The sequence below is a fragment of the Capricornis sumatraensis genome, chromosome 8 (genome assembly GCF_032405125.1).
Source record: "Capricornis sumatraensis isolate serow.1 chromosome 8, serow.2, whole genome shotgun sequence".
NCBI lineage: Eukaryota > Metazoa > Chordata > Mammalia > Artiodactyla > Bovidae > Capricornis > Capricornis sumatraensis.
Window position 1 is genome coordinate 8419990 of NC_091076.1, and position 22281 is coordinate 8442270.

The 22281-nt window shown below is 55.9% G+C and overlaps 3 protein-coding genes across 12 annotated transcripts; 1 reads left to right on the forward strand and 2 right to left on the reverse strand.

The window, feature by feature from the left end:
• Positions 1 to 8322: 8322 nt before the first annotated feature.
• PRDX5 (peroxiredoxin 5) lies at positions 8323 to 11791 on the reverse strand. 2 transcript variants are annotated; one of them, XM_068975916.1, is made up of 6 exons: positions 11476 to 11788; positions 9751 to 9885; positions 8957 to 9088; positions 8847 to 8885; positions 8660 to 8721; positions 8323 to 8550 (listed from the first exon to the last, which is right to left on the reverse strand). In XM_068975916.1, exons 1-6 carry the CDS (start codon positions 11659 to 11661, stop codon positions 8445 to 8447), a joined length of 660 nt encoding a protein of 219 aa, XP_068832017.1. In that variant the 5' UTR covers positions 11662 to 11788; the 3' UTR covers positions 8323 to 8444. The 2 variants fall into 2 exon arrangements, with proteins under 2 accessions (XP_068832017.1, XP_068832016.1); XM_068975915.1 differs by lacking the exon at positions 8660 to 8721 and having other exon boundaries at positions 11476 to 11791.
• Positions 10621 to 13187, forward strand: TRMT112 (tRNA methyltransferase activator subunit 11-2). Of its 3 annotated transcripts, XM_068975918.1 has the most exons (6): positions 10621 to 10683; positions 11301 to 11368; positions 12122 to 12431; positions 12521 to 12622; positions 12761 to 12850; positions 12938 to 13186. In XM_068975918.1, the coding sequence occupies exons 2-6, from the start codon at positions 11355 to 11357 to the stop codon at positions 13043 to 13045; spliced, it is 624 nt and encodes a 207-aa protein (XP_068832019.1). In that variant the 5' UTR covers positions 10621 to 10683; positions 11301 to 11354; the 3' UTR covers positions 13046 to 13186. The 3 variants fall into 3 exon arrangements, with proteins under 3 accessions (XP_068832019.1, XP_068832020.1, XP_068832018.1); XM_068975919.1 differs by lacking the exons at positions 10621 to 10683; positions 11301 to 11368 and having other exon boundaries at positions 11932 to 12431; positions 12776 to 12850; positions 12938 to 13187; XM_068975917.1 differs by lacking the exons at positions 10621 to 10683; positions 11301 to 11368 and having other exon boundaries at positions 11956 to 12431.
• A 10-nt stretch (positions 13188 to 13197) lies between these two features.
• ESRRA (estrogen related receptor alpha) lies at positions 13198 to 21237 on the reverse strand. 7 transcript variants are annotated; one of them, XM_068975913.1, is made up of 7 exons: positions 21163 to 21237; positions 19293 to 19629; positions 15866 to 15982; positions 15588 to 15716; positions 15015 to 15182; positions 14647 to 14916; positions 13209 to 14224 (listed from the first exon to the last, which is right to left on the reverse strand). In XM_068975913.1, the coding sequence occupies exons 2-7, from the start codon at positions 19615 to 19617 to the stop codon at positions 13965 to 13967; spliced, it is 1269 nt and encodes a 422-aa protein (XP_068832014.1). In that variant the 5' UTR covers positions 19618 to 19629; positions 21163 to 21237; the 3' UTR covers positions 13209 to 13964. The 7 variants fall into 7 exon arrangements, with proteins under 7 accessions (XP_068832012.1, XP_068832010.1, XP_068832014.1 ...); XM_068975914.1 differs by lacking the exon at positions 21163 to 21237 and adding an exon at positions 19979 to 20710; XM_068975912.1 differs by lacking the exon at positions 21163 to 21237 and adding an exon at positions 19928 to 20710.
• Between the last annotated feature and the right edge of the window lie 1044 nt (positions 21238 to 22281).

The following is a 22281-nucleotide window of genomic DNA, read 5'->3' on the forward strand; positions in this document are numbered from 1 at the left end:
GGACTGAAGCCCTGCCTTGGCAGGTGATTCTTAACCACTGGGCCGCCGGGAAGTCCCCCCCTCGTAGCCTTCCTGCACTGCATCTGTCCTTGTTTGCTCCATCTGCTCCCCACTAGAACAGAAGCTGCCAAGGCCAGGCACGCCATGGGGCTGTCCAGGGTGGTGACAGAGTATGCTGGCAACTTGCCCAGATCTGTCCTTCATACGTGTTCATCAGTGTGAACACACATGATGTGTTCAAGCCCCTCTACAGCCATAAAATACAGATCCTATTATCACCATCCCCCTTTTATGAAGAAACCGAACACCAAGAAGGTAAGTCACTTGCTTCAGGCCACGCAGCCAGCAAGTGGTTTTGAACAAATGAACTCCTGTTTCAGAGATGTGGAAAGTGAGGCTCAGAGGGGTGTGAGCGTCAGTAGGGTGGCTGAGAGTAAGCCCAAGGCCTCACTCTGGGAGCTGCTGCTTCTCCCCACCACCACACTGCCATCCACATTGCCTTGTTGCTGCCTGGTGGGAGGGCAAGGCTGGAGCCCAGAGCCCGGTTAGTGAGCGCAGGGAGGCCCAGCAGCAGTTACGAGGTTGCCTCGTAATTAAAGACGCACGCATCAAAGACAGCGCCAAGGTACAATTAAATATTCATTAAACAAGGAAAAAATAAATCCAGAAGGTAAAATGGGTTGGCGCACTGTGAGGAGAGGAACACAAGAACACGTCCCCACAAGACAAGTAACTGGCTCTTAAAACAGCCTCAGGGTTTCCAGACACCAGTAAAACCATCAGCACCCTTTGACCCAAGCACTCTTAGCATCTGGGAACATGCCCCCAGGAAGGAGCCCAGGAGGAAACAAAATCAGGAACGTGTGTGACGTTGCTCCTAACCAAATCCCGGAGACACGCAGATGTCCACCAAGAGAACCCAGCCGTGCTTGTGGACAGAATCCCCTCACCTGGGCTGCTCAGTCCAGGACTCTCTCACCCGCCTCACCTTTAACCTTTACACAGGCTGTTCCCGCCACCTGGAAAGCCGGTTCCACCTCTGCTCGCCTGGCTATCGCCTAACCATTTGTTTAAAAGGAAAACTCCATTTTTTATTCTATTTGTTTTATTCTGGGTCGCGCTGGGTCTTCTTTGCTGCGCTCTGGCTTTCTCTAGTCGCGGTGAGCAGGGTCTACTCTTCGTCAAGGTGCACAGGCTTCTCGCTGCGGTGGCTTCTCTTGTGGAATACAGGCTCTAGGCAGGTGGGCCTCTTGGGCCTGCTTCTTGGGCAGCTCTTGGGCCCTAGAGCTTAGGCTCAGTAGTTGTGGTACATGTGCTTTAGCTGGTTCGTGGCACGTGGGATCTTTCACACCAGGGATTGAACTCATGTCTCCTGCATTGGCAGGTGGAGTCTCATCCAAGGTAACACCAAGGAAGTCCGCCTAGTCATTTCTTGGCTGCAGCTAGAAGTCCTTCTCTCCCTTCCTCTCCCCCGTGGGAAGAGCAGGTAATGGGCAGGGTCCTTTTGTGACACCCCAAACCACCCGACCGGTGCTGCCCCCTAGAAGCTTGACCACACTGATAGTAAGCACTCTCCCTCTCAAAGACTATAAGTGCATGGAGGTGGGAACCAGAGCTGCCCGGGTGCTGCCCAGACCAAGAGACCTGTGCGGGGAGTCGTGTCTGGCAGTGGTGCCCACAGGGCTCAAGCCCGGCATATTCACTACTGTGTCCCAGAACCCCACACGGTGCCCAGTGCGGAGATGGCTCTCAACAAACAGTGGCTGGATGCAAGGTACTGATGTGATGCTGGGGGTTCACTGGGGCAAGCAGAACCCCTGAAAGTCCAGACCTGCTTTCGTAAGTACACAGAGATACACACGCACTGTGATGCTCAGCGAGATAAGCATCAGCTTCATCTTGGGTGAAGTCACTGAGATTAAAAACCCATCTCAGTAACGGTGATGGCTGAACAACTTGGTGAACAGATTGAAAACCACTGACTTGTTCATTTTTAAAGGGTGAATTTTACGATGTGTGAATTATATGTCAAAAAAAGCTTCATCTGTTGACTTCTCTGCTGGTCCAGTGGTTAAGATTCCGAGCTTCTGCTGCAGAGGGGCTTGAGTTCAGTCCCTAGGACAGCTTAGTACATGCCCTTGCCAAGGCTGATGGAAGCAGCCAGAAAGTGACTCTGTCCATTGTGAGGCCATGAAGCCGCTAAAGTCTCTGCTCAGAGGCAATTCCCCCATGTGGCCCACACTGTTTTTTGTCCACTTCAAATCCTTTCTCCCTGAATAATAGAATCATGGCCTTTTTAGTTAGACACAAGACAGTGTGGAATAAAATCAATGTTTCCCATGTGACTAAGTTCTGGCCAATGAGATTTCAGCATAAATAATACATGGCAGCTTCCAGAAAAACTTTTCTTTTTTAAATGCATTAATTTTTGGCTGTGCAGGGGCTTCCTCGCTGTATGGGCCTTCCTCTAGCTGCGGTGCCTGGTGCCTGGGCTTCTCGTTGCAGCAGCTTCCCTTATCTCAGAGCACAGACTTTACCGCACGGGGGCTTCAGTCGTTGTAGTACATGGGCCCAGCCATTGTGGCTTAGTTGCTCCATGGTATATGGGCTCTTCCTGGATCAGGGATCGAACCCATGTCTCCTGCATTGGCAGGCAGATTCCTTACCAGTGAGCCACCAGAGAAGCCCCAGAAGAATTCCTTAAAAGACACCTGCGGCAACTACAAATTGGCACTTGACGTGGGTGCTTGCCACCTACCTCTACAAGAATTAAACCCTGTGCTGCTGCAGCTGCTGACCTTTAACATCCCCTGAAAGGAGTTTAGGGTGGAGAGCAGAAATGAGACACTCTGTGCTTGGGGGGAAACACTGGCAGGACAGGTCTCCAGATGGTCAAGATATTTTCAGGAGCTGATTTTATGAGCCCAATTCTCCTATCTCCTCATCTCTAGAAAAGCACTAAAATCCTGCATGATGATGACTGTTTAGCGTGACTAGAGGGAAAGCTTCATCAGACTAGCAGAAACCTTCTGGAAGAAAGATGTGTTTGATTGCATGTACTCTTGCTTCATCAGAGTCACATATATCCTGTCCTTCCCTCCTACCTCTTTGGAGCAGTTTCTCAGAGTTATCTGAGGTACCGTCTAGGCCTGGGCCACAGTCCTCATTTTGCCCCAAATAAAACTTAACTCGCAACTCTCACATTTTGCAATTTTTTTTTAAGTCGACAGCTAGTAGGGGCCTTTTTATCTCCTGTTCCCCATTTCCTCCATCCTGCTGGCTGGATTTTGACTGTGATAGCTGGAACTCAAGCAGCCACCTTGGATTGTGAGATAGAAGTCACTTGTTAAATTTGGCAGAGAAACAAGATAGAATTAGCACAGGGTGGGAATAATCATGGTGCTGCCCGATGTTATCAGCCTTCCCACTGCGTGTCTGTGAGCTAAGCCTCTATATTAAGTCACTGGTATTTACATCACTCTCAAGAAAGTCTAGTTCTAATTCAGAACCACAGTAGTCAAATGTGCTTCCCTCGTGGCTCAGGTGGTAAAGAATCTGCCTGCAATGCAGGAGACCTGTGTTCAATCCCTGGGTTAGGAAGACCCCCCTGGAGGAAGGCAGGGCAACTCACTCCAGTATTCTTGCCTGGAGAATCCCATGGACAGAGGAGGTTGGTGGGCTCCAGTCCATGGCGTTGCAGAGTCGGACACAACTGAACGACTAAGCACAGCACAGCACATAGTCAAGTTTATGCTGAAACAGTGGGGACCAATATCCAAGAAGCTGAAGGGAAGATAGCTTTCTCTCTCCCTCCCTGCACTTCTTCCCAAAACACATGTTAAGCAGGTTACCTTATCTGTGTTAAATTAAAAAAAAAAAAAAAAAAACAAGCTCAAACGGGAAGAGTTGGTGCTAATATTAATAACACAGCAGGGGATTCCACGGCAGTCAGTAGCTCAGGCTCATCTGCTTCCCCTGCAAGGGGCACGGGTTCAGTCCCTGGTCAGGGAACTAAGATCCTGCATGTCGTGCAGTGCATCCTACATAAGCGGAAAAAAATAACGTAGCAGACAATATGCATGTTTGTGAACACCACAAAAGCTGTGCATTTACACAGATGGTACTCAAACTGGTCTAGAAGTTATAGACACACATGTACATACACACACACACGTACATGCTCTCCTCTGTCACTCCTTGATACCTGTGCAGCTAAATCCCAACCAAGATCAGCAGGGTGTGTTCCCCTGGGGCCAGTAGCCTCCAGGGCTCCCAATCATGGTGGCTGCATGGCTGCAGCCCAAGCCTACTCTAGGCTAGAGATGCTGGGACCCCCTCCAACCCTCTCTTGATATCAGAAGCTCAGGTTTGATTCTCTAAGAGATGACAAAGACTCCCCCCAGAGATATCGTCCCAGCTCCTTCAAGTGAGCCTTCGAGTGCCAGGCAACCTGAGGAGAATACTGGGGGCCTAGCCCTAACAGCATCACTAGCCCCATTATACTGATGAGGAAACTGAGGCCCAGGGAGCTGCAGAAAGTAATCACCAAGGACAGGTCTGGGATTTGGCCTCTCTGCTACCTCCCAGCTCTTTCCCTACCAACATGCAGGCTGAACGGTGCAGAGCAGGGGTTCTTTTTCGTTTTACAATCATTCATTGAGCACTTACTGTGTACTAAGCACTGTACCAAATGCTTTACGTAAACCGTCTCATGTGTTCCCCACAATGACCCTATGAGGTCAGTTGGATTATTTCCACTCTAAAGATAAGGGAAGTAGGGTCAGGACTTCCTTGGTGGTCCAGCAGTTAAGAATCCGCCTGCCAATGCAGGGCACATGGGTTCAATCCCTGGTCCGGGAAGATTCCACATGCTGCCACAACTACTGAGCCTGTGTTCTCGAGCGCGGAAAACGCAACTGCTGAAGCCTGCACACCCTAGAGCCCGTGCTCCGCAACAAGAGAAGCCACCACGATGAGAAGTCCAAGAACCACGACTAGAGCGCAGCCCCGGCTTGCTGCAACTAGAGAGAAGCCTGCAAGTAGCAACAGAGACCCAGCACAGCCAAGAAGGCTGCTACTGCTGCTGAGTCACTTCAGTCGTGTCTGACCCCATAGATGGCAGCCCACCAGGCTCCTCCGTCCCTGGGATTCTCCAGGCAAGAACACTGGAGTGGGTTGCCATTGCCTTCTCCAACAGCCAAGAAGAAATTAACTTTAAAAAAAGATGAGAGAAATGGGGGTCAAGGAAAACTAAATAGCCTCCCCAAGGTCCCCAGCTTCTCAGTAGCAGGCCGGGATTCACAGGTGGTCTGAGCCCGAAGTCTGCTGACCCACTCTGCTAGGATGCTTCCCAGGTCAGGGAGGGGGCTCATCTGGAAATCTGGTAGGACCACAGGGGTCCCTGGAAACTTTTAAAGAGCATGTAGGTGTCCATGTGTGTACACACACGTTCAGATGTGTGCTTTGTAAGGAGAGAGGCATTGCTTTTAGCAATACTTCAAAGGAATTTTTGGCCCGGAAAAGGCTCAGAATCGCTGGTATTGAGCAATATTCTTGATCATCTAGCTTTTACTTACCGATATGCCAGTCCTCTGCAGGTACCCAGGGATGGCTGAACTTGCCTCTTTACTTGTACACTTAAAAGGAATAATTAGGGTAAACAGGCTTTCCTTGTAGGTCAGTTGGTAAAGAATCTGCCTGCAAGGCAGGAGACCTGGGTTTGATTCCTGGGTTGGGAAGATACCCTGGAGAAGGAAATGGCAACCCACTGTAGTATTCTTGCCTGGAGAATCCCATGGACAGGGGGGCCTGGCAGTCTACAGTCTATGGGGTCACAAGAGTCGGACACAATTTAGTGCCTAAACCGGCACCACCATGTCCGGTGGACATTGGAGGTCTGGCTGACTGACTTTAACACTGGCCCTTTGACCACCAACAGCCCAGGGGGGTCACACCCACTGCTGTCAGGTGGGCTTGAGCAGTTGTGGCACGGGGGCTTAGTCGCCCCGCGGCATGTGGGGTCCTCCTGGACCAGGGGTCAAACCCGTGTCCCCTGCATTGGCAGGTGGATTCGCACACCATGAGATGGCTGATCTCAAGCACTCCTGCACCTGGAGCAGCTCACAAGACACCCCCAGCCCCCCGACCAGCAGCCAGGGCCACTGAGACCGAAGGCCCACCTCCACCCACACCCAACTCTCATCAGGCTGTCCAAAGGGGTCACCTTGGCCCTAGAAGACCCCTCACCCTGCCGTAAAGGCCCAGCCAGTGGCAACGGGATCCTGGAGGGGACGCTTCCTCTCGGAGGCCTCACTGGACCTCAGCCTGTCCAGACATGAGGTCAGGAGTGGAGGAACAGAGGCAGCTGAGTGGCATCGATGGAAACTGGGCTTGCCCTGATGGTGAGGAGCTGCCAGGATGGCCTGAGGTCTGCTGGGAAGAGGAATAGGGTGCCGGCCGGCAGGGGCCCCACTTGGCCAGCAGACTCCAGGCTCCGAGAGCCCAGCTGCCAGCTCAGACACTCACTTCTTTCTCGGGCTTGTGGAGCCTCCAGACCACTCACAGGGTGCACACAGTGACGTCTACATACACCTCTGTGTCCTCATCTGTACAACAAGAGAATTGAGAGATGGTGTCTGGAAAGAAAGGGACTTCCGGCCATCCAAGCCAGGACAGCACTGTGACCTAGGGCTTGGCGGGGACAGGTCACAAGGGCTTAGGAAGCTGGAGGGGTGGTCAGCCCTCTGTCCTGCCCCAACCCAGGACTCCTGAGCGGTGACAGGTTGTGGAAGAGAACTGAGGAGACAAAGGTCAGTGGGTGAGCTGGCTCAGACAGGCTGAGCAGCTGGGACCCCTGCAGGGAGGCTGGCCCCCTCCCGAGGACCCTCCTCTCCCACCCCTTAGACCTCCAGCCAAGCACCCCCGGGACTCACCCTTCCAACACCCCCAGGTCCCCTGTCCCAGCCCCCACCTCCTGGACACTCAGTCATCAATCCTGCCCCACACTGGCCTCTCCTCGGCCTCCCGCCTGCCCCCTCCAGCTCTACCTGCACAGAGGAGTCCAGGTATGAATCTGACCTGTCACTGCCCTACAGACATCCTTCGCTGGTCTGAAGGGCCTGCAGGGTGAAATGTAAGCAGCTTACAGGGCTTCAAAGGCCTCCCTGCCCTCACTCAGGTGCTCCACCACCTTGGGGCTATTCTGCCCTCTGTAACTACGGCCACATTATTCCCGCAACCAGGTGCACCAGCCCCACTGCAAGGACTGTGTCCTTCAAGATGCCTTTCCTTGATCTTTCCTGAGATCTCTCAGCCTGCTTTAGCCATCTCTGAGCTGCCCTGAGCCTCCCCAGATGGCCTGGAAGGGCAGGGAGAACCCCTTGGAGCCTGGTGCTGACGGGGCCCAGGGCGGGGCTATAAAGCTCGCCGAGGCCAACTGACTGGCTCAAATCCAAACACCTCTTACGTGGCTGGAGGAGCCAGGTCCACTTGTTTAACCTCTCTGTGGTATGACAGTTCTCACCGCCCAGGATCGTGTGAGGATTTTTAGCATACCTCAAGCATCTGCCTCCCTTAGACTATGAGCTCTTTAACACAGCTGGGGCCTAATAAGCCTGCTTCCAAGCACAGGGCTTTCTGAGGACAAGAGGCAGAGGCCCAGGGGCAAGGCCTGCAGACAGAATGCTCCTCAGCCTCAAGCCCTGCTGGCCTCCCTGACTCTCGGCCCCTAACAACATACAACACACTCACTGCAGGGCCAGCCTTACTAGTGTCTCCTCTCTTCCACAGCTTACCTAGACTCTGCCCGCGGGGACCCTGCACCACCCATCACCTCCCACCCCTGGGGCTGAACCAGCACTGGCTCTGCCAATGGAGCCCTTTTGGCCCATCAGATGGTCCCAAGGTGCCAGGGGCCCTTCTTGGGATGTGGGTGCTCCCAAAAGCGGGGGATGAGGGGGAGATGCCTTGGGCCAGTTTCTACCCTGAGGTCTGCAGTCAATGAGATCGGCCATCATCCAGATATCAAATGCAAAAGATCACGGGCCCTAGCCAAGCTCGGGTCTATCCAGAGCCTTTCCCGAGGAGCTCCCTCAGCAGGACCGCTCCTTCCCTCACTCTTCAGACCGCTGGCCCTTTCTCAGCTTGTAGATGGATGCTTCATGACACCTCCCTCAAGAGGCCTTCTCTGACTAAGTTAAATCAGAGTCCTTTATGAGTCCCCACTTCAGCCTCTGCCTACTACCCTCACAGCTGGACTGTCAGTGAGGCCTGGCCTTGGGCAAAGCAGCAATTCAAAACCAAGAAGACAGACATAAACCAGAAGTGTTTATTGCAGAAATTTGGCCAAGTTTTCAGCTGAGTGATCACAGGCTAGGCTGGGGCCCTCTGCCCAGGACTGGGCAGGTGAAACAGGAAAGGGCCAGAGGAGATCTGGGCTCCAAGCCTCAGAGCTGTGAGAGGATGTTGGGAGCCAGGGTGCAGGTGAGGCCTGTGCCATCTGGCTCCACATTCAGGGATTTGACGATGCTGTCCTCTATCACCATGGAGAACCTGCCAGAAAGAAGGGCCGGGCCACGTCAAACAGCCTGGGCCTGGAGGCTGGCAATGGAGTCAGGCGGGGTAGCAGGCAAACCCCCAAGGGGGACCCTCCCACTTTCACCTCTTCAGTCGGTGATTCCCAAAGAGGAACACCAGTGAATCATCAAGTAACAAATCTGTCTCCTGAAAGGAGAAGCAGAGGAAAAGTCAGGAACCCCCAGAACAGGCCAGGTCCCCTGGCCGCTCCCCATACTGGCCGTGTCCCTCCAAGTCCCTGCTTCCAGGATGGAAGCTGGGAGTGCACTCACCTTCCCAAAGGTCCCATTGGGGTCTGCCAGGAGCCGAACCTGAGGAGAAAGCAAAAGTCACAAAAAAACCTCCACCTTGCCCCAGATCCCCTGCAGGATCCACAGCTCACCTTGCCCTCTGCCTTGTGGGCACGTCCCCACTCTTCAGTCACAAAGACATCATTAACGGTCAGACATGCCACCACCTGGATCCCCTTGGCCTTCAGAGCCCCAGCCTGCTCCACAAACCCTGGCAGGTGGGTCTGGGGAGGAGAACCAGAGAGTCAGCAGGTGGGTAACAGCCTCTGCTCCTCAGCCTACCCTTCGTCTCCAAGCCCTCCTCATTTCCCAACGCCAACAGCTTTGATCAGACAAAGAGAACTGGGTAAGCCACAGTTCCTTTTTGCTTCCCTGGTGGCTCAACAGTAAAGAATCCACCTGCCAACACAGGAAACGCAGGTTCGATCCTTGCACCAGGAAGATCTCCTGGAGAAGGAAATGGCAACCCGCCCCAGGCTTCTTGTCTGGGAAATCTCATGGACAGAGGAGCCTAGCGCGCTACAGTCCATGGGGCTGCAGAGAGTTGGCACGACTTAGTGACTAAACAGCAACAACTAAGAAACTTGGATCCAAATTCAAGTGTTCCTTGCTCAACACCATGAACGTCCCGTGAGCAGGACCGTCTCATTTACCCGGGTCCCAAGTCCCTTCCACAGCCCCGTCACCCAGCAGGATCGATGAGAGGCGTTGCACCACCTTTTCTCCTACATCCCTACACTCAGTCACCACTTATTTCTTAAAAACCTGATAAGCTTCTTTAACTGTCATATCACCTACGTCTCATTGGTACAAGCGGTCCCGGGACTATGCGGGACTCGTGAACAACATAAACATGCACATAAGATCCCAACTGCGCAGGCCTCACCTTGGAACAGCCAGGGGTAAAGGCACCAGGGAGGCCAAACAGCACTCCCTTCTTGCCTTTGAACAGCTCTGCCAGGTTCACCTTGTTCCCGGGCTCCTTTTCAAATACCTCCACCGACGGAATGGCATCTCCCACCTAGAAGGAAGGACTCCAAGGTAAGGGCAGGGGCAGGGCCGCAACAGCGGGGTGGGGGTGCCCACCGAGGGCTGAGCAGCTCTGCCTGGTCCTGTGGAGCCAGGCTTGACACCCGGCAGGGAAGTCCACCGCTGTCAGAGATTCCAGTGGCCCCTTTCCTGCGACCGCCTGGTCACCCCACATCCTCCAAGTTTCAAGGTGGCCCTATTCCTCTTTTTTTTGTTTTTTTTTTAAAATTAATTAATTAATTTATTTTTTATATTTTTTTAAATTTTAAAATCTTTAATTCTTACATGTGTTCCCAAACATGAACCCCCCTCCCACCTCCCTCCCCATAACATCTCTCTGGGTCATCCCCATGCACCAACCCCAAGCATGCTGTATCCTGCGTCAGACATAGACTGGCGATTCAATTCTTACATGATAGTATACGTGATAGAATGCCATTCTCCCAAATCATCCCACCCTCTCCCTCTCCCTCTGAGTCCAAAAGTCCGTTATACACAGCTGTGTCTTTTTTCCTGTCTTGCATACAGGGTCGTCATTGCCATCTTTCTAAATTCCATATATATGTGTTAGTATACTGTATTGGTGTTGGCCCTATTCCTCTTAAGGGCCAGTCTGTGACCACAGAAAAAAGGAGAGACGGCCTCTCTGGGTGTCACAAGAGGTTGAGTAAACAAGGTGAGTTACAGGAAAGAAGCGGGACAGAGGGGCAGGAGGAGGCCCTGACAACACGGAGGGAGAGGACGCCGGGCACGGCTGAGCGTCCCACACTCAAGACGAGAAAATCAGAGGGTAGCAGAAGGCGGGACGGTTGGGGAGCAGGATGCAGGTCCCTACATCCAGCAGATATGAGTACAGAAGGACTCCCTTCAAGGGAGAGGGATCAGCGTTCCTGGGAGTGTGTGCGGGCTTCACGGGCCAGAAAAAGTAGACAAAGGGGGCAAAGGCAGGAGTGAGGGTAGAGCCTGGAGAAACCCAGCAGTGGGTTGTAGGATGAAGTAGGAGGAGGGGCTCTCAGAAGACTGTGAAGCAAGGGGGAGCCCCAAGGAGCTGGGGATGGTTCCAGAAGATAAAAGGGCTGAAAAACTCGGCAGAAGGGTGCAGCGGGAGAGACAAAACAGGGTTCTAAGAGACGTCACTTGTTTCAAAGGATGGGGTGAGAGTAATACCCAGTAACTTGACAAAAGCAGCGGAAGGGCGTGTAGACGAGCACGTATAGGGGTTAAAAAGGGTAAAGGAGATGGTTCCATAGTTGGGGGAAGCCATGGCACGCCACCTGAAAATGGTGGAGACTGGTCACAGGCGTCCCAGAGTGGGTGCGGCAGGGAGACGAGGGGAAGGCCCCAAAGCCTTGAGAACTGTAGAGGAGATGGGGCACGAGACCCCTAAAACTGGCCATATCGTTGCAGCTACCGGGGTCTTGTTGAAGGAAACAAGAGGAACGGACGGCGGGAGGAGCCTCTATGGCAGAGGGAAGGTAAGAAAGACGGTGACTCTCCCAGAGACAAGCGGGACGAAGGGGCGTGCAGAAATGAGTGGAGTGGGGGAGGCAAAGAAGTCAGGCCTGGCTGGGCCCGCGGTCACCTTGATCGGGGCCATGGCTACAGCAGCGCTTCTGAAACCTCGGACCCCGCCAAAAGTCCACTCGAGGATTCCTTCCAGGCACCCTCGGGCTCCCGCCGCTGTCGCTGACGCACCCTCAACGATGGTCGCCCGGGACACCACCGAGCCCGGTCTGCAGCCCAGGACTCGTAACCACCGCAGACTCATGCCGCAGAGTCACAGAGTCAGAACAGCCCCGCCCACACCTCGAGGCAGAGGTAGAACGCTGGGCGGAACCGGAGCGCTAAGACGCAATCCTGCTAAAGACAGGGCAAAAAGTACAACGGCGCATGTTACCTGGCCGCCCGCGAGGCGCCGCCACCGCGCAGGCGTGGACGGCGCACGAATGGGCGGGGCTTCCGACCAGCTCGGTATTAGGGGTGGATCACCGGCGCGCGTGCGAGCGGGCGGAGCTTATTTGCATACAAGGCCGGCTTGCCGCTATTTCGATTGTGTAATTTACGGATTGGGGCAGTATTTCCATTTCTTAACCCCAAGCAAGTGTCAGGAGACGGTGGTGTCAGGCGCCTGTGTAGGAGTAAAGCGTATTTATTTTGCATTCCGCGAAGGCCTTTGCATTATAGCAGTGTTGCGTATGATTTACATTGTACATGATCTGTAACATTAGCTCAGCCAAAACCACTGGGCCTGCGCCTTTGCAATCTCCTGCCGAGACGCTTCCAGGAGCTGCGCATGATACCAACCAACCTCCGCTCCTGCAAGCACCGGAAGCCCGGAAGGTTCTCCGTTTCCGCTCCTCCCAGGCGTCCAATAGGATAGAGCGGGACAGCCCCGGAAATGATCTAGAGAGAGACCTCTGTCCTTCCGGCTCCGGCTGTGCGGGAGCGCGCAGCGCAGACATGAGGCTGCTCACCCACAACTTGCTGAGCTCGCACGTGCGAGGGGTGGGGCCCCGTGGCTTCCCCCTGCGTCTCCAGGTACCGGCCGTCTCGGGCACCTCTCCCGGGGGCGAGGGTAGGAGAACCAGGATCCGGTCCTTGCCTAACTAAATCTCTGCGCCCCTCAGGCCACGGAAGTCCGTATCAACCCTGTGGAGTTCAACCCCGACTTCATAGTGCGTATGATACCGAAAGTGGAGTGGGCGGCGCTTCTGGAGGCTGCGGACAACGTGAGGACCCACCTCCCCAGCCCCGTGCACACCGTGGGTGGCGGGGGGTTGGGGGGATAGTCTTAACTGCAGCCCTTTACACCAGGCCTCCAGGCGAGCGTCTGGGAAGCCGAGATGATTTAAGCCTCTTGCCCACAGCTGGATCTCATCGAGGTGCCTAAAGAGCCGATTCAGGGATATGAGCATAACGAGGAATTTCTGAGAAAGATGCACCACGTGCTGCTGGAGGTGAGAACCGACCCGTCGCTTGCTTCCTGGCTGTACACCCACACCTGACAACTGCCAGTGCTCAGTTCTGGTCCCCTCTTCCCGCAGGTGGAGGTCTTGGAGGGCACCCTGCAATGCCCAGAGTCGGGACGTGTGTTCCCCATCAGCCGTGGGATCCCCAATATGCTGCTGAGTGATGAGGAAACTGAGACTTAAACTGTGCCAGGCGCCGGTTTTTTCCCTCTGGTTGTGTGAATCTTTGTTTACACGTTATCTTGTTAGTCCTATCCTATGTGTCCCTAACCCTTGACCCAGTGACACGCCACACACAGTGTTTCTGAGCTCGATAGTATATATATTTTTTTCTCATTAAAGGTTCAAAACCAAAAGCGGTTTCTCTTTGCAGCAAATATACATTAAAATAGAGTCTCTGTACAGCCACGGGCTCTGGGCCCTGGCTTGCCCCATATCCCTGCGCCTCCCTGGCCAAACCCAAAAATAAATATAGTGTTATTGCTCTGCAGGGCATAGAGGCAGTGCTCTCCCTGCCCCCTGAGGAGACTGGGTGGAGCTGATGGGGGGCCCTGGCCACCCCAGGGGTCCAGGGGCTGGAGCCTGCTTGGAGTTATTGCTTCAAGGTGGGGGGGGCAGTAACGCCCAATGCAAATGATGAGAGAGGAGCAAAGGGAGCAGGAGCCTTTGCTCTCCAAATCCCCCTCCGTTCTGGAGAGGAAGTCGGATTAAGCAGCAGCAAAAGCATCACCCACTGGGAGACTGTGGCCTCCACTCCCTTCCCTCCCTGAGATCAGGCTTCTGCCCACCGACCCCCCCCCCAACACACACATGTCCCCTGCAGCCCCCTATGGCTTCCGCAAGGCCCCCTACACCCCGGGGGCACGTTATGGCTTGCGAGGGGCAGCACTGTGCCCAGAGCCTGGGCGCACATGTTCCCAGCTTCTAACACCCCCAAGGAGGGGGGAGGGGAGGGTGTAGGGCCTGCTCCCAGGGGCTGATGGTGTTGCCCTGGCCCTGCCAGCAGGCTGTGGCACTGCCCAGACCCCAGCTCTGCCCTCTTGGGGCTGACCCCTTGCTGGGCGGGTCCTGCCAGCACCCCCACCCATGCCCACCCCTTGCCTCAGTCCATCATGGCCTCGAGCATTTCCAAAAACAGCTTGTGCATGGGCACCTTGCCCTCCAGCTTCACCCCATAGAAATGGGCCAGCACTTTGCCCGCTGTCTGGCGAAGGAGCGGCAGTGTGAGCAGCAGCCTGCCTGCCCGCCTCCGCTCAGCGCCCCCTCCGGGGCCCGCCCGGCCAGCTTCGTACTCCAGCAGGGCCTCGTGTAGAGCTTCTCGTAGCTGCTCCACCGCTTCAGCATCTTCAATGTGCACAGAGTCTGCAAGGCAAGATGACAGAACTGTTGACACGGGCCATCTCCAGAAGGGGCAGAGCCACATCAACCTGGGCACTGCCAGGTAGGGGCCCAAGAAGGAGCCACACCAAGATTTGCTGAAGCACTACTCGCTGCTCCTGCCCATGAGCCAGGGCCCACTCCTTCCTCAGCTATGGCCACCTCTGGTCCCCTTCACCTTCCCTCCCACTAAGTGGATCACCTGTCTACAAAACCACAGGCACTAGGGCTCAGAATTCAGCATGCATTTCCTGGACCTGTCCTCGCCTGGCTTCGTGACTTTCAGCAAGTCACTGTTCTTGCCTAAGCCTGTTTTCCCTGTCTGCAAAGTGAGAGCATGCCACCATCACAGTTAAACAACCAAAGCGCCTTATAGAGAAACCCATCAGTACAAGCCCCAAACTCACCTGAATTGGCGAGGGCCAGGGCCTTCAGCAGAACATACTCCTCGCGCTCCAACCGCAGGGCCTGCAGTCGCCGCACCAGCTGCAGCAGGGCAGCCCCCAGTTCCCCCAGGCCAGCGGCTCGCGCCCCCTCTTCATCCAGGACCAGGTCCTCGGCAAAGGCCAGCTCATCCTGCAGTGGCAGGGAGCGCTGGGCCACACCCAACACCAGTACCTCCATCCACACGCTCTGCAGTACTGACATCTGGTCAGACAGTGACAGTGACGAGAAGCCTGGAGGGCAGGGGGACCAGAGCCAGCTAAGCAACTGTAGCAGAGCCGGGCAGGGCCCAGCCTACCCAGGGAAACCCCACATTGCCTGGGCCCTCTACCTGGGATGCTCTTGGCCCAGCTGATGGTGACCACGATCTCTCGGTCAAAGAGGTCACAGAGGGTGGCCACAGCTGGGAGGTGTCCGTCGGGGCCCGCTGGGTCGGGCATGGCATACAGCTTCTCAGGTTCAACCACCAGCAGATGGGACACCAGTGCGTTCACTGGGGCTGTAGCGACAGTTGGAAGAGGCACGCATTCATCCCTCTGCCAGCCCTTCAGGGTCAAACATCTTCCCAGAGTCAGTCCCCCTGTGGCCTTCCTCAATAGCCACTGGCCAGCCTGGCTCGGACACCTCTCTCCGGGAAACGCCGCACTATCTCCTAGGGAAAGCGTCTGTCTGTGGACAGGTTCTGAACGTTAGAAAACCTTCCCTGCTCCCAGCTGGACTGCTCGAGGTCTGACACACAAAAGGGTATTTTCGTAAATACTTCTTGAGGGAAATGTGTGAACGAACAGATGAAGGGAAGACGTGGGTCCCAGCACCCAAGATAACTACTGTCCCGTGTGAATGACGTCAGACAGACATTGCCCACCCTGACCTCAGAGCCCCAAGGACCCCACTGCACTCTCACCTGTCTTCCGAGGGCCTCCAGCTACTGCCAGAGGTCCAGCAGGGAAGGGGCCTGGGAAGGGCAGTGGGTCCACCTCTGGCCGCCGCTTGTACTTCTGTCGCCCACCGCGGACGCGGTCCAGACGTACCCCTTGAATTGCAGGACAGCGCTGTGTCCACGGGGCCTGCTCTCCAGAGCCCGCCTGCCCAGCCCGGTCAGCCAGGACTTCCCAGGCCTCACCCGGCCCGACCCCATGCACCCAGCTCTCCAGCCTCATCCAGGCCCCCGCCAGCGCTCACCCTCCTTGAGCATGCCCACCCGCAGGCACTTGGTGAAGCGACAGGCCTGGCAGGCCTTGCGTCTCCGCTTGGTGATCTCGCATTCGTTGGAGGCCGGACAGCTGTACTCGATGCTCCCTGCCAGGGAAGAGGCAGGGCTCCAGTGGTGGCCTCCTGGGGCCCAGAGGGGACCTAGCCAGTGGGGAGAGCCCTGCCATTCCAGGCAAACACAGGTCTGAGGAGAGCGGGAGTGCTATGAATGGGGCAGGGAAACGGGGCACTGAGGGGAAAGGCGGCTGGGCTGGGAATCCCGGCCTGGGCAAGGGAGGGGCTGGGACCAGGGGAGTCAGGCGGCAACCGGCCCCAGCCTCTGGTCCAGTCACACCTCTGGGCTGTGCTGCCCTCATCTGTTCTCATCAAGGGCCACAGTGGCGTCCACACTGCTACATCCAGCGGTCAGTTCTCGTCCCTCTATTACTAACATCTAACACTGCTGATCCCTCCTAGAAACAAACACTTTTCTTCTTTTGCTTCTAGGACACCACACTCTGGGTTTTCCTCCTACGTCACTGCTATTTTGTGGCTTCTGTGCATCTGCCCACACTCCTTCCATTGAAGACCCCCTGGGCGGCCCTCCAACCTGTCTCCTCTGACTCATTCCCATGCTGATCTCACCCAGGCTTTCATATCTGTACCTCTAGCCTAGACCTGTCTGAACTCTAGACACACCCCACTGCCTCCTCGGCATCCTGCGTGTCCAGAAGGCACTACAAACTTATCTTGTCCTAAATGGAGCCCCCGACTTATCCCTCCAAAACCTGCAATCTCATTTGTCCAGCTCTTCAAGGAGAAATCTTTTATAATTCCTTTCCCACCCCAAATCTAAGCCACTGACAGGTCCTGGTGGGCTTTACCTCCTAAAACATTCAGAAGCCCACCTGTTCCTCCCCTGGCAACTGTTTCTACCCTTGAACAGAGTCGCTGTCACCTCCCTTCCTGCTTTGTCTCCTTCGGTTACTATCAACACAGAGGCATCCTCTTAAACCTAAGACAGGGAATTCCTTGGTGGTCCAGTGGCTAGGACTCCACACTTTCACTGCTGAGGGACTGGGCTCCATCCCTGGTCAAGGAACTAAAGCCAAAAAAACCCCCTAAGACTGATCATGTCCCTTCCCTACTTAAAACTCTCCAGGTGTCGGGGAGGGAGGCTCAAGAAGGAGACACATGTATGGTTATGCCAGATTCACATTGTTGTACAGCAGAAACCAACACAACACTGCAAAGCAATTATCTTCCAATTAAAAATAAATTTTAAAAACCCTCCAGGCGAACCCCATGGCCTATGAGACCTGCATCCCAGCTCCTCGCCACCTTTCTGACCTCATCCCCTTTGCCCTCTGTCCGGCTCCGTTGGCCTACTCAATGTTCCTCAAACAGGCCCTGCCTCAGGGTGCATGCCTCCCTTCCCTCCTTCAGACCTCTGCTTCCTGGGGAGGCCTTCCCAGCCACTAGATAAGAATGGCAAGAGGCCCTCCACAGACACCTCTGGTCACTTGCCCCTGCTGTGTATTTCCTGCCCTTGCTTTATGGTTTCTCGAGAGCTCTTAGCACCGTTTAATATGCAACATCTGTACATATTTATCTTCTTCGTTATGTCTACCCATTTTAGTGCCAGTTCCCTGAGGGCCAGGACTGTGCCCAGTGCTAGGAACAGGGTCTGGCTGAATGAATGCACGGTGGCCCTCCCAGCTCCTGGGCTACCACAGGACTGAAAGGCTCAACCGGCCAACATACCCAAAGTGAATTTCTCCTCACAATCTGCTCTCTCCTCCACCCTACCTGGGCTTCTTCAGCTTAAGACGCCTCCTCAGGGAGGCCCTCCAGCATCTCAGGCCCAGCCAGATTCCCTGGCACACCCTGCTCCTGACCCCCCAGCACTTACCACAGCTGTTAGTAACAACTGTGCTCAGGTCACTGTTTTCCCTTCTCCTCTGCTGGGATGTGAACTGAGGACAGGAGCGATCCCTAGTCCCAGCTGTGTCCCCGCACCTGGAACAGTGGCCAGGGCAGCAGAGCACAAGTTCATGAGGAGGGAGGATCCTGGAGGCTGCCACTTACCAAGTGGGTGACCTTGGGCAAGCCCCACAACTACGCCTTCGACCCTCAGTTTTCCCATCTGTAACACTGGGATGAGTAAAAACTACTTCCTACAAAGGTGGGTTGTGAGAACAAAATGGGATAATCGAGGTAAGACATTTAGCAGGCTCCAGCACCTAGATATTCCATAATGATCACTGGGTATGGCTAATGCTCGACAAATACAAACCAAGTGTTCCAGGGTGGGTAGGAGACATTTGAACCCGGACCTGTTGGCTCAGGTCTGCAGGGCCAGAAGCGAGCACAGAGCTTTTAGACCAGCAGGTCTCAGCCAAGTCAAAACTTGCTAGAATGTCACAACCAGACATGAAGCATCTGCCCAGAGTTATTTGTAATAAGCAGAGGCAACAGTCTGGCCTTTATGAGCTTAGCTCTAGACAGCAATCGACCCAAGTTCAAATCTTGTTGCTGCCATTTTCCACCCATGGGACCTGAACCAAGTTTCAAAAACCTCTATGGGCCTCAGTTATAATAGTGCTAGTACCTTAGAGACTGCTGTGGGGGGTAACAGAGCTTAAATGTAATAGGGCACGGTGCCTGACAGTCAAGAAACACTCTGAAAAAGCCTACGTATTATAGCCTCAAAGTAACCACTGGTTTCTATAAAAATATAAGTAACAGGTACATCCAAAATAATGCTTCTTACATCACCATCTTGCTCACTCATATTTTGATATGCTTTCCTGAGTGGAAAAATTCACTGAGTACTATTGGCAGGAATGCCTAATAATCTTTTTTTTTTTTCCTGACCACACCATGTGGCTTCTGGGATCTTAGTTCCCTGACCAGGGTTTGAACCTGGGCTCTTGGCAGTAAGAGTGAGGAGTCCTAACCACTGGACTGCCAGGGAATTCCCTGCCTAAGTCTTTTTAAAGGTAGATGCTGAAATATGATGTAGCCCCCTCTCAGTTAACCATAAAAACCTGCCTTGTGCTGGGGCTGCTTCAGGAAATCAACACAGAAAAGGGCATGTTCTCTGCTGGGGAGAGGACAGCAGCGGCCAGAAGACTCAAGCTTAGAAGCAGGCAGGGGCTGCTATAGAAGGTGCTGGGCCTGGGTACCAGAAACCTAGGAGGCATCCTGAGTCCCACTCTCACATCCCACATCTGATCCATCAACACGTCCTGGCGGCTTTATTTAACTCTTAAGGGAAAGGGCATTCCTGGGACATAGGAGGACCTGGGAACTCCAGGCTGCCAACCCCAAGTGGTACCACGGCACCCAGCAGTGCACCAGTTAGGCAGCCCCAGCCCCAGAGGACAAAGGGCACAGGAACGGGGTGGGGGCTCACCCTGGATGGTCCTCTTGAAGAAGGCTTTGCAGGCCTCACAGGATGCCACACCATAGTGGTAGCCGGAGGCCACGTCCCCACAGACCAGGCAGAGGCGTTTGGGCAAGGAGCTGAGCACCAGCTTCCCACCACCCTGCTCCCCAGGCCCAGCCCCCTCCCCATCCTCCTCTTCCTTGTGGCCTGGGAGGCAGCGGGTGGGAGCTGGGCCAGGAGCCAGAGCCACGGGGGGCTCAGTCTCAGTCTCCGAGGAACCCTTTGGGCTGTCAGGGCTGGCTGGCTCTGCCTTGATGTAGAGAGGCTCAATGCCCACCACCTGGCTGGACATGGCGCTGGTCACCTGCGGGAAGAGACCCGTCAGGTCACAGGGAGGAGCTGGGATGGGGGATGGAGACACCCTGTCACCCTGGTTGCCCAACCCCAGGCCTAGGCAGGCTTCCAGGCTTAGCCAGAGGGTGGAGGGGGGACAGAGTCCAAGGAAGGCTGCCCATGAAGAGGGCCCCCCCATCTGTTGCCAGAGGAACAGAGTCTCCAGAGCCTCCAGGGCCAGTAACTAACCGCAGATCTCCCACTTGGGAACCTACAGGAGGTTTGGAAAACCCCTACCCCACCCAGGCTAGGCAATAGGGAAACCTTACCCCCAGTCACTCTTCCACCCTATCTGCAATCCTCAGCCAAGAGTGGGATACCTCTCAGTTTTCTCCAGATGCTGGTGATCTCAGCGGTCTCCCCCACACAGGACCTCCCCTGGGGATCCTCCACTCACAAGCCAAGACACAGACATACACACCAAAGGGCAGTCCATGTGCTCACACAAGGGTGCGTATACCCTCACCCTCCCACTCACTTGGGTCTTCAGATGTCCTCACCTGCACACACACACTCACGTGCCCACTCAAGTGTTCACACAGTCACTCTACCGAGCAGGTTCACACTCACATGGCCTTCTCAAACCCCAGTTCTCATTCATGCTCCCATTTGCCTTCACACACTCCTAAAGTGCATACTACATAACAAAGTCACACTCAGGGCTCATAATCACACTCTCGCTCACAAATATGCTTACACTCTCACCATGATCCCCCCCCCCCCCGCACACACACACACACACACACACAGGCATAGACCCTTATGGAAAGATATTCAGAACCTCTCACACCTGACACTTCCCCTCTGGCCCCAGGCACACCCGCTGGCGCGGCTCCACCTCCTTGCACACTCTTCCTCACATTCGCTCCTACACTCCTGCTGCCGCAGAATCCTACACCACGGGGCGCCCAGCGCGCCCCCCCAACCTGCGCACACCTACGGGAAGTTGCCTAAAGTTACTGCGTCTCCCCTCCCCCTCCGCCCGCGGGGGCCCTCTATCAGGTTATCAGGAAGTAATGGGGGAGCGCCAAGGAGGAGGAAGCTCTCCCCAGCCAGTGCGATGACCTTTGACCCAGAGAGAAGGGTGGCCCGAGGCCCCTTCGAGCGCCCCCACGTGGTCTTCAAAGCCCCTTCCCCGACCGGGAACCCTTCCCATCTTCCACCCTGGCCCGCCCCCGGGACTCCGGCATGCTCCAGGTGCCGGATTGAACCCTGCCCTGGGATTGGATCCGAAGCCCGAGCCCGACCCTGGCCAGAGCCTGCAGCCCGAGTAAGAACCGGCCTCGGGTCTCGGGCCGGCGCCTTAAGCCCTGGGCGCCAGATCCCGCCCGCACCCTGACCCCGTCTGGCTTTCGACAGGGTGTCGACCGTGACCTGGGCCGGACCCAGAGTCGGACCCCGCCTGGAGCCCGCCCCCCGCCCGCCTCCCAGCGGCGCTCGCACATGGCCCCCGCGCCCCGCCCGCCCGCCCACCCCCCAGCGGCGCTCCCCTCCGCCCCCGGACCTGGGGCTCCGGCAGGGCGGGCGGGCAGGCATGGGGGCCGAGCGGCCCAGAGCGCCGGGTGAGCCGGGGGCCGCGCACGGCCCCTCCTCCGCCGCCTCCTCGGGCCGCGCCGCCCCGCCGCGCCGCGTCCCCTCACTCGGCGGCGCCGCCGGCGGCTTGTAGGACACAAAAGGACATCGCGGCCGCTTCCTACTCCGCTTCCTCCAGCTGACAGCGGGGGCGGGGCTGGCCGTGCGCATGCAAAGCAGGGGGCGTGGCCCAGCGCCCTATGCTAATCAGGCAAGTGGGGCGGGCAGCGCCTGCGCGCTGGAACGTGCCGGGGCGGAGCCACCGAAGCCGGAGGGCTGGCCTTCGTGCAAGTCCGGGCCGCGCCGCCGCCGAGCTCCGGCGGCGCACTTGCTTGCGTAGGAAGCGGCCGAGGGGGCGTGCCCATAGGAGACGCGGAGAGGCTCCGGGGAGGGGGTGGGGCCAGGAGCCTTCTTACGTAAAGGGGGAGGCGGGGCGCGCTGTTCGCGAGAGGAGTTGGAGAGGTCGTTGAGTGGCCGCCGCTGAGGGGGGAGACTTCATACATATGTAAATAGGAGGGCGGGGCGAGCGCCGAGGCTGGTGTATCTGTATATGCATGAGAGGCGGGGTCTAGCGCGCCTAAGTTAGAAGGGAGGTGCTGCTCCTTTCCTTTTTCCCCCTTCCCCCAAGATAACACTAACGGGCACTAGCACCGCACACCCCATATTCCCGCAAAGCTGCTGAACCCGGAGTGGGAGAAGCTGACCTAAGACATGAAATAAGTCCTGGATTTCGAGTCCTGGGAAGGCGGAGCCCATAAGGCCGAACGCTCAAGGTCACTGCGGTGACCGAGTGAAGGTCACAGGGAAAAAGGCGGGGCCACGTGCGTCCGCCTCTAGCGGGCAGCCACGCATTGACTCACGGACCTTGTACAGATTCTTTTATTTCTCTAAGGGCTCAAATTCCACGTGGGCAGGGTCGGGCTTGGATCTGGGGACTGGACAGGGACCAGGGCTGGAGTCGGGCAGTCGCTGGAACCCGAGGCGGTGCTCTCAGATCGCCAAGACTTGCAGCCTTCTGTTCCGGCGCCTTTTGAGCCCCTCGATGTATCGC

What these genes read in the sequence shown, in the direction of transcription:
- PRDX5 (XM_068975915.1), bottom strand. Translation starts at nt 11,661, where the DNA reads ATGAGTCTGCGGTGGTTACGAGTCCTGGGCTGCAGACCGGGCTCGGTG. An exon ending in CCCACAAGGCAGAGGGCAAG is followed by an intron (nt 8,886 to 8,956) that starts GTGAGCTGTGGA and finishes CTTTCTCCTCAG; the next exon opens with GTTCGGCTCCTGGCAGACCC. An exon ending in CCAATGGGACCTTTGGGAAG is followed by an intron (nt 8,551 to 8,846) that starts GTGAGTGCACTC and finishes TCTTTCTGGCAG; the next exon opens with GTTCTCCATGGTGATAGAGG.
- TRMT112 (XM_068975917.1), top strand. Translation starts at nt 12,105, where the DNA reads ATGATCTGTAACATTAGCTCAGCCAAAACCACTGGGCCTGCGCCTTTG. An exon ending in TTCTGGAGGCTGCGGACAAC is followed by an intron (nt 12,623 to 12,760) that starts GTGAGGACCCAC and finishes TCTTGCCCACAG; the next exon opens with CTGGATCTCATCGAGGTGCC. An exon ending in TGCACCACGTGCTGCTGGAG is followed by an intron (nt 12,851 to 12,937) that starts GTGAGAACCGAC and finishes CTCTTCCCGCAG; the next exon opens with GTGGAGGTCTTGGAGGGCAC.
- ESRRA (XM_068975908.1), bottom strand. Translation starts at nt 19,797, where the DNA reads ATGGGGGGGCCCTCTTCATGGGCAGCCTTCCTTGGACTCTGTCCCCCC. An exon ending in GGTGGGCATGCTCAAGGAGG is followed by an intron (nt 15,717 to 15,865) that starts GTGAGCGCTGGC and finishes CTGCAATTCAAG; the next exon opens with GGGTACGTCTGGACCGCGTC. An exon ending in CCTGGCCCTCGCCAATTCAG is followed by an intron (nt 14,225 to 14,646) that starts GTGAGTTTGGGG and finishes CTTGCCTTGCAG; the next exon opens with ACTCTGTGCACATTGAAGAT.